The 9,539-nt window shown below is 48.1% G+C and overlaps 1 protein-coding gene across 1 annotated transcript in view; it reads left to right on the forward strand.

Annotated features, from left to right (window-relative positions):
* Nucleotides 1-210: 210 nt before the first annotated feature.
* LOC104083987 (inner centromere protein-like) overlaps nucleotides 211-9,539 on the forward strand; it is a gene marked incomplete at its 5' end in the record, with an annotated part of 17,438 nt that continues 8,109 nt past the window's right edge. Inside the window, 8 exons of the mRNA XM_009587673.1 lie at nucleotides 211-324; nucleotides 3,003-3,691; nucleotides 4,883-4,934; nucleotides 5,599-5,632; nucleotides 6,838-6,937; nucleotides 7,676-7,766; nucleotides 8,867-9,002; nucleotides 9,079-9,213. Of these exons, the coding sequence (XP_009585968.1) occupies nucleotides 211-324; nucleotides 3,003-3,691; nucleotides 4,883-4,934; nucleotides 5,599-5,632; nucleotides 6,838-6,937; nucleotides 7,676-7,766; nucleotides 8,867-9,002; nucleotides 9,079-9,213 (1,351 nt within the window). The remainder of the gene's footprint in view (nucleotides 325-3,002; nucleotides 3,692-4,882; nucleotides 4,935-5,598; nucleotides 5,633-6,837; nucleotides 6,938-7,675; nucleotides 7,767-8,866; nucleotides 9,003-9,078; nucleotides 9,214-9,539) is intronic.

Consider the following 9,539-nt stretch of genomic DNA (forward strand, 5'->3'; position numbering starts at 1 on the left):
CTGAGCGACTGTGATTTGATGTGGCTGGGCGTTCAGCAGCTCAGCTGGGGCCTTGGTGCCAGGTGGCTGGTACGTTTCACTCGCTTGTTTCTCACCCAGCACTCATCCTCCTCAATGAGTGACCCCAATTTTGTGGATAGGTCCTGGATAGTATTGTTTTAGGCAGCAGGGGGACGCAATCTCTGTCTTCTGCATTTGTCTGCTCAATAGCAACTTTGGAGCTGAACCTGAATTAATGCCCAAAACGCCATCACAGAGGAGACGTCCCAAGAAAAGGCAGTCCTCCTGCCTGAAAGATGAAAATAAGGAGCTAAACAGGAGGAGGTAGGTGAGTCGGTTTGTTATGGCTCTGCCACGTGGCCTTTAAGAGTGAAACAAAATCGTGTTTCCATGTGCACAAGAACATAAAATAGCCACTGTATTCCGCAAGTTAGCAAATATGTTTAAAAGGGCATGTCAAGATCAATAAACATTTTGATTCTTGTGAAAGTTTGGGATAGAGTTGGCTGGTTTCCTTCACCTTCATTTTTCTTTTTTCTTTTTGTCTGGTTAGAAACAAAAAAATAATAAATACTCTATTTTGTTGTCTGTTTGGATTTGGTTTTTGTTTGATTTGATTTTGTTTCGGCACGATTTTTGACCTGAGGTTGCTACTGGTGTTCACTCCCTAAACCTTTGTGCTGGTGCCTGAGAGAACCCAAGACTGGAACTTGCTACCAGTGACGTGCAGAAACGGCATGTCCACGGTCATTGTTTGAACTGGCAGGCAGAAAGGCTCAAAGGCATTAGCGGTGAAACTGAAGTGGAAATTCCACGTGATTTGCTTAGAACCAACTGTACTTGAGGCTTTTAAAACTAGTCCTAAGTAGACAACAGTTGCCTGCAAACAGATGCCAAGGCAGGCTGGTGCAGGGCATGATTTAATTGCATGTGTACTCAGGGATGGCTGTGATGGTAATTAACTTCCTTGATGCCACTGCTTCATGGTAGCTGACAGTGTATCTGCTCTCATCTTGTGATCAAGGCAACCTTCCCAGAGAAGCTGTGAGCTGAGGGTAGGCACACTGACAGTTGCTGTAGTGTGACCCAAACCTTGTCACTGGGCATGCAGTAGTAAACTGTTTATGCGTTAAGGCACTTAAATTTTGATAACCATGGTGAAAAACCCACAGAAGTTGGACAGGAAGAGTTAGAACTAAAAGACTGTCAGAAAGCAGACATGGAGGATGGAGAGAACAGTAAGAATAGTAAGGAAGCGTGGGAAGTTCATGCGTGTGTGTGGTGAAGGAGGGCAGGAGAAGAAAATGTTGCAGATCTAAACAGGGAGAGCTCTTAAGACATACTGTTAGTTTTCAGGTAGCAGCTGCATGGCTCCCCTGAAGAAGACAAGTCTTGCATGTATTTTTCCTCATTTAAACTTAATTTTGAGAAAAATCCGCTGATGCAACAAAATGCCCGGGCAGGCGGTCATTTGTCAGCAGGAAGTTCGTGCTGCAGTTCAGCATGTTGTGCTCCATCCTGCGGGGTCAGACCATTGTTGTTTTCCTTGCTCTGTTTTTCTCAGTATGTATTTTAAAACCCATTTCTTAGTGTACTGTTAGTTACACATTTCCCAATTAGTAGTCTTTTTTGCTAATCCTAGCAAAACGTCCCTTTTCTTGCTAGAGGTCAGAATCAGGAATTAAGAGAACAAGGCTGGAAGGAGGGCATCAGCTTGAGTACTGTCAGTAGGACAAGTCACTGCTTGCCGGTGGTCTTGCACCAGGGTCTGTAAAACCTTCTTCTTACACTGCAGTGGGTTTTCTTAGCTGCCTTTTCTAGCTGTTGCGCACTTCCACATTGGCTCTCTGTTTCATCTTTGTCTCCAGTCTCCACCCTTTGCCTGGCTACCTCTAGGTCACTTCGGCATTGGAAGCTGCCTTTCTCTGGACTGCCAAGCCTGTCCTTTGGTTTTGGAATTGGCCACCTGATCTTCTTGACTTGCTGATCAAGTGTGTGGCTCCATCCTCTCGTGGCAAGTTACCTAATGGAGCAAAGAGGATTTCACTGCCGAAGTTCCCCAAGCCTCTGTGTAGTTAGTCAGGTTCAACTGAACCAATAGAGCTAGAGACAGTTACTCTACCTGATGTTTTTTCTCTTAAATAACAGTAATTCAAAGAACTCATGATCCTAACTGTACAGGTATTTTTTTGTTGCCTTCTTCAGGATTATGCTGTCAAGTACCACATGTATGGCAGCATTGCTGTGTTTCCATTGCTGTTTTCTAAACACGAACTCTGTGTTTAGAGCCATGGATGTTTTCTCAGTGCTTGGGTCCCTGCCTCCCCAGTGCTGGGGATGTGTTTTATTCTGAGCAGCCTGCCAGAGAGCAGCAGAGCCTTCTGTTTATAGATGGGATCTTGTTGATCTCTACAGGGGAGACTTCCACACGAAGTTGATCATGGGAGACTGCGATATCTTTGATCCAAAATCCCTCCATGTGTGGATGTCTGTATTTTGCTTGAGGCAAACAGAGTGGAGTTGGTTGTACCAGTGTGATTTTATTGGTGTCAGCTCCTCCTGGGGCTGTGGGTTCCTATCTGTGAAGAGCAACGAGTGTCCCGGTACCTCAAGTGCTGCAGTTTGTGTCCATATGACACAGCCTTTATTTGTGAGTCATGCCAGGCTGATAGCTGGGATGGCTGCAGTGAGGGTATGTGCTCTGCATCCCTGCCTATGGTATAGAGTAGTAACGTCCGGCAAAAAAAAATCTTGCAGGCAGCAGAGAGCAGTAAGCAGCAATTTCTAAATTGTTCCAGCTAAATCTGCCAGAGCGCATCTGCGAGCTCTCAAGCTTCAGCTCCTGCATTTCACCAGTGATAAGAGATGGGTTGTGAGGGGGAATGGTGGAGGGAAGAAACCTGCAGGTTCGCTTCAAAACTTGTTGTCTGCTTTTTTCTCTAAAAATCATTTGGGAGTGAGAGACTTCTTCATCACTTTACTTAAAATTGTTTCTATTTAAGGTTGTCCAGAAGGAGAAGCAGCATCAAGCCAAGTTCCCAAAGGCACCACAGCAAAGAGCAGCCCCGGAACCCCAGCCGTCAGGGGGAGGAGGCGTCTGTGCCCGACTGTGCAGTGAGGTCTCAGGCCAATGTTAAAACCGAGCTCCCAGCACTGACTGGGAAGTGGCTGGCAGAAGCACAAGGTCCCGTGGCGAAGATGGGTTGTCAGGACTGCCCTTGGGGTGCCGACAGCAGTGACACAGCCTGTAAGGCTGTTAGGGGGGAGCAGTTGCCCAAGGGGGATGCAGCCACTGAGCTGCACGATGTGTCTTCTGTCACTGCGATCCCTGCTGGCCAGACAGCAAGGGAGGGGGAGGAGGCCCCCAAAAGAAGAGCAAGTACCTCCACTCCCAAGGCTGCTAGAAATGGTGATCCTGCCACGCTCCAAGGAGATCCATCTCTTCAAGGCCTTGAAAAGGTGCTTCTCCAGGACTCCGACAGCAAAATAACTATCATGAGATCCAAAATGCACCGTTGCTCTGGACGCCGAAGCTTTGTGGGTGGCCCCCCCAAGAGCCGTAGGGCCTCCTTGGCAGAGAAATATTCACTGGCCAGCAAAAGAGAGAGCATGATCCGGAGGTCTATCAGCAGGGCCATTTCAAAGAAGGCAGCAGCGCGAGAATCATCCTCTGCCTCCAGCAGAGTGAGCTGTAAGTTTCTTTCTGTTGCTGAGTGCATTCATTTGGCTAAATCTGCTTCTCGGCTTTGGTGTGGGGAGTAAGCAGCTGTGGATCTGCTTATCTGTATTAACCTTGCCTCTGGCTCCTTTTAGTCTCCTTGTTGATAGGCCTTGTGGCTTCCACCCGTTTGGGGTGCAATCTTCAGGTCCTCATCTGCTGTCAGACCAAGTCTCAGGCCCTGTTTTGCTGCAGCAGGTGAAGGAAGCATCTGCTGGGGCGTAGGCGCAGGGGTTGGAGGTTGGGTTACATAGGTTGTGGATGGGCAAAAAAACACGAGTGAAAGGGAAAATGCAGTCTGGCTGGTTCTAGCCCCGTGTGAGGTTTGGCCGATCAGAAGAGACTATAGCATTCCCTGGGGAGGGGCTTTAATTTCAGTGTCTTCTGCCAGCTCCAAAAAATCTATAGGAACCGAATGTCTCCACCCCCTGAAATTTGGCTCCAATTGGCGGAGGAACTTAAATGCTTTTTGGGTGAAGATAGAGTGGATGGACTGAGAACCAAATAGCACAGCCGTCAGAGGAAACAAGATTCAGAAATCCAGGCTATTCCTGGTAGCACTAAACTCCTCGTATCCTCTGTTCCCACTGCTCCTGGGAAGGTTTTGCTATTTGGACTTTCTAAAATCATTGCTTCTGAAGTCAGATTGGCTTCTAATAAAGCACGGAGGCCTTTGGTATTTAGTTTTGTCAGCTTTGAGTCACACTGTATCTAGGCATTTGTTATAACACTTTCAGCTAAGTGGTGTTATGGGGGGAATTAAATCAGCCTAAATCCACCAAATCTCTGCAAAAAAACATGTAGGGAGGCAGTAGCTGAAGTCAATTGACTGGGAAATGCTATCTCTGACACAGGCAAGAGCATGTTTGTGCAGCTGGAGCAATCTGCAGGCAGAGGAGCTGCGGCTTCGGTTCTCTGCCTTCCCAGCCTACACCAGTTTGTCAGTGACACTTGAGGGAGGTGGTAGTGCTGGTGTGGAAAGCTGAGATGAGCAATCGGCGTGCTCCCTGGGAGGAAAGCCTGCACAGAGACCCGAGCTCTACCACGCACACACTGTTGGGAAGCCTCAGAATGAAATCCCCAAAGCTCTACCACGCACACACTGCTGCTGTTGGGAAGCCTCAGAATGAAATCCCCAAGCTAGCTGACGTTTTTCTCCTCCAGGTCAGAGCTCCTTGGAGGTTTTTGTGGAAGAAGATGTGACCAGCAGCATGAGGTGAGGCTACCATGTAAAGCAGGCAGGAAGAAACCACAGAAAACCCTGCAAGGAAGCTATATGGGTTGCTTTTATATTACAGATGTAGGACTGGTTTTGTAACGGACTGTTTAGGTGATGTCACCTGGGTCTGGTTGATATTTCAAAGTTTGCTGTTCAAGCACAGCCCTTCCTTTTCAGAAGTCTGTTCAGAGCATGGTGAGGTTAAGCACTGCATCAGTGTGGGGTCTAGCCTATGCCATGAGGCCTGAGAGGCTGCCAGCAGTTTCCCTGTCTGTGTTGGCTGGCATCATGTGATTTATGTCCTGGGATTCCTGGCTGTAACCAGCCTCTGAATGCCTGGTGGTGCTGGAGGTCAGTCAGCTGTGGTCTGAAAGGTGGACAGGTAAGATTCAGCCTAAGGCTCACGGAGCTTCCTTTTTACCTGCTATATGGAAGTTCTGCAGAAGGGGACAAAGCTCATCAGTGTGTTGTTCAGTAATGCAATGAATGGTCCATCAGAAGAATTTACAGCTCCACCTCTGTGTGGCCTGGCTGAAACAGGCTTGTGCCTCTGGGTGTACTTAGATTTATGGGGTTCCATATGCTGGCTCCATTATACTTTCATCACCTGTAACTTGCTCTTCAGAGAGTTGAAATAATTAAAATAACTCTTCTTTTACAGACCTGGACTAGAACTGAATCCCCCAAGTGAAAAGGTAAGTTCTAAGGAACAACCCACAAACTATCTGTCTGGACATCTTCTTGCCTGAGTGGGTACCTTTTGCTGAGCATACCACTGGAAGCCCAGAATGTGGCCAAGGGATCATTCTGTCATGTCCCTTCAAGCTCAGTGAAGGCGCTGCTGAGTTGGACAGTGCTGCCCTTCTAATGCTTAGGCAGCTAGTTAAGCCAGTTGGCTCTCTGGCTCCTGGTGGCTGGAGACATTTTGTGCCTTGATAAGGCCTCTTCAAGATGGAGTTCTTGGAGGCGCTTGGCCAGGTTCCCAGGAGTCAGCAAGCTTTTGCCTGTCATACCTGGGCATGGTAATTGACTGTGTGTATTCTTAGCCTGTCTCTGTTGCGTGGCTGGTTTAAGCTACAAAAATCAGGAGGGCAGTTCAAGTTAATGTGCTTTACTTGGCCACCAAGGCTATGTACGCCACAAGCTAGCGTAAGCCTGCAGTGCTAGCAGGACAAAGAAACCCATCCCCTCCTCTGAGGTGGCAAAAACATCTTGTGTTGTTGTGCTGCAAACCAGCTGAGGTGAAAACTAGCCCAGCAGGGAGAGGGGTGGGCTCTGCCTCAGAACAGGTCCCTGGTGCTGTTGGGAAGCATCAGCGGCAGGAGGAATGGGCAGGTGGCCCTGCTCCGGATCGTGGTGGTGGTAGCTGGTGGTAGCTTAGCAGGTAGGGGGAAGCATGGCCTGTGTGCAGGCAGCCCCATAACACTCTAGGATGCTGTGCTGCAGCAACTGTTTTGCTTGTCCTCCTGTGAATATACCATAAAGGTACTTAAAGTGCCTAATGATCTTGTAACCTGAGACACTTTACAGGGACTTGTCTTTCAGGACTGGAATATCTGTAGTTTGAAAATTGCTGTCTCCAAGGTGTGTAGAAGCTGCCTGTCATTCTTGAGGCACTTTGACTTTGGAGTCCAGATTCAGTAAAGCTCCTGCTCTGGTTGAGAAGTGCTGGGCAACTGTCCTTCCTGCAGAGACTGGTGTTTCATGAGCTGACCCCCTGTTACTGAAATGAGCCAGTCAGCATCCATGCAGCAGAGCTCTACTTGAGAGAGAAGCAGACCCTAGCCTAGCAGCTGGATTGCAGTTGGAAGTGACTGGCTTTTTCAGGGCAGCAGGTCCATGGTAGCCTTGTTCTTTGGAGCAACTGTGCTAAGAGAATGCTTGTTTCCTTTTCCTGCAGACTCCTGGAGATGTCCTCATTCCAAGCAAAAGTATACAAGCTGCCAGCCCTCCTGCACAGCACTTATCTTCTTCTGAGCAGCAGGCAGGGAACAGTGAAGGTAACTTCGAGTTGGTCTTGCTTTTCTTGCGTGAAGTCCCAAAGACACACAGACCAAGGGAGTCAACATGAGGGTTTGTGGAAAATCTGGGACTTGTGTTGAAACAAAACCACCTCTGACCAGTCAAGGTAATTTTTCAGGTAAACTTTTGATCTCCTGAAGAGGTGAGACATGCAATTAGATAAGCAAGGACATCTTGTAAATGTGTCCAAGCCTTGAGACAAATGCCGTCCTGTCCAACTTCAATCTGCATAATGAGTAAGTGGGGACACTTTGAAAGGAGGTTGCTCTTAGACCTGGAATCTTCCACATAGTGTAATGTTCTGTTAAAGCACCTTGACATCCCTTTCTTTTCGGTTTACATTATGTGAGGATTTACAGGTCCCGTTTATTTACTGTGCCTCAAAGCAAGGAGAGGGAGAGATTCAGGCTTCTTGTTTATCCCCTATGGGAACTGTAGGATCTGATAAGCAGCTGTAGCTGGAGGAGGGGGAAGAGTAGCTGGAGGCCTTTTGGTGAGATAGGTTGTGCCTGTTCAGAAGGATCTGTACAGGATGCGTACTACAGTGTGCTTCACAGTGTACATATACAACACTGATATTCCAGGTAGCCATCCAGGCTTCTGGTTTCTCAGTTTGGTTACGTGCCACAGGGCTCTGAGCATACAAGAGCTGGAGACAAAAATCGGAGCCCTGTAGGATGCCTTGCACATGGTGCTAACTACAGGTTTCTTCACAGGAACCTGTGTGAATCCAAACAGTGAACCCCAGAACGAGAACCAGGAACAACCCCACTGTGCCAAATCCCAGGAGAATCCCTCACGCATCTGGTATGAGACATTTGCAAGGAGGAGGAATGAGCCAGTGGTCTGGAAGGACTTGGGCCTGGCCTTTTAAGTAATTTGTTTAAAAAGCTGTGGGTGGGTGTTTCCCTATCTTCCCCCCCCCATCCCCCTTCCAATGTAGTTTTGAAATCTTCTTTGGCCAGATCTTGTCTCCTGAGAGTTCCTTGTGACTTCTTGAGCCTTGTTTGGGTCTGGCTTGGGAAGCAGACACATGACTTCATGCACAAACCAGCAAAGGTGACTAAAATAGCACAATTAAATCATAGCTTAGATGTGACTCTGAGTGGTTCATAAAGGGGTGGTCTGGGGGTAGTTTCAGAAGGCAACGTGAGTAGGTGACTGACCTGTTTATTTTTATCTTGTGCAAGTGTCTGGAATACCTGACTTGTTTCCTCACTGCTTGTATTACTAGTGTTTCACATGAGATTTCAGCTGCTTTCAGCTTTGCCCTCAGTCTCCTGTCCTGATTTTGCTGGGGTGAATTTGCTGTGGGTAGTGGATGGGAAGGGGAGTAACAGTAACTTCTGTTCTCACATGGATGCTTAGCACCGTGTGGTGGGTCAGGATCTGCAGCCTTCCTCAGGGCTGCTGCTGGTTTGGGCCCCAGTGAAGCAGTCCCCCTCTGTTTTTCCCTGGAATTAGGGGATGCAAGTGAAGTCATTTCTGACACAGGTAAATCTGAGTGTCCAAAGTATTTATAAAGCACGCGAAACCCTGCCAGTGAGGTGAGCTAGGCTGGCTAGTTGCAAACACACAGGGGTTATGTCTGTCTTGTGCTGTTAATACCAGATAGAGCAAAGACTTCTTGCTTGCTGGGACTGAGAGTGGAGAATGAGAGTGAGCGTGATGTTGTACATTACTGCTCTGGACCTTGGGTGTTCCCCTACCAAGTTGTCACGTGCCTTTCTTGTCCTCATCCATGACTGGATGGTGTGCCTGCCATGGGGCCGATTCAGTTCATAGGAGTCCCATGTCCTCTGGTGGCAGTGAGCAGGCAGAGGGAAATGTGTAAGAACAAGTAAATGCTTCTGACAAGATTGGGGAATATGATGGTCACCTGATGTGCCTCTTCCTAATGCCATTAGGACAAGAAGCTATAAAGAATCAATGGGTGTTATATGGAATGGGCAGCAGCCAGGGGGTCATACCCTTTCCCCTTTGGATGACAAGCACAAGGATTCAGCAAACCAGACTCCACCTTCTTCCTCTCCAGCTAGCAAGGTCAGTGGGTACCACGGCCCTTCTTTGCCTCCCTTTCCCTGGCAGGTACTAACTTACCTCCATCTTCTCCTCTTAGGTTGTTAGACCACTGAAAAACTTCCTGCAGGCTGTGCAGCGGAACCAGCTACTCACGAGCCCGGGGCCCACAGGACGTGGGGGAGTCATAAAGAACTTCATCAAACACAATACTCCTACCCGACCTAATCTTAAGGTGTGTCAGAGTCCCACCTTCCCTTGCAGGGCTGGAGGAGGGGATCAAGTTTGGGGGAGTGGCAGGAGGGACTGTTTGCTTATAAAAGCATAAACATATTTCTAGTTCTGTCTACTAACATGGATCAGTGCAGGTCCTTGTAGCAAACTGGCCTCACAGTTCTACTTCAGCCTCCCCAGGGGAGGGAAACTGGTTGGTGTTGCCTTGCATAGTCTGTCCACACACAGAGTTATTGGCCGGAGATCTTTAACACCAATCCTCAACCTTCCTCAGATGCAGAGAAATCTCAGTTGCTCTATCTATAGTCAGCAGAAACATTTTATATT

Source organism: Fulmarus glacialis, unplaced genomic scaffold (genome assembly GCF_000690835.1).
Source record: "Fulmarus glacialis isolate BGI_N327 unplaced genomic scaffold, ASM69083v1 scaffold32810, whole genome shotgun sequence".
In the NCBI taxonomy this organism is placed as follows: domain Eukaryota; kingdom Metazoa; phylum Chordata; class Aves; order Procellariiformes; family Procellariidae; genus Fulmarus; species Fulmarus glacialis.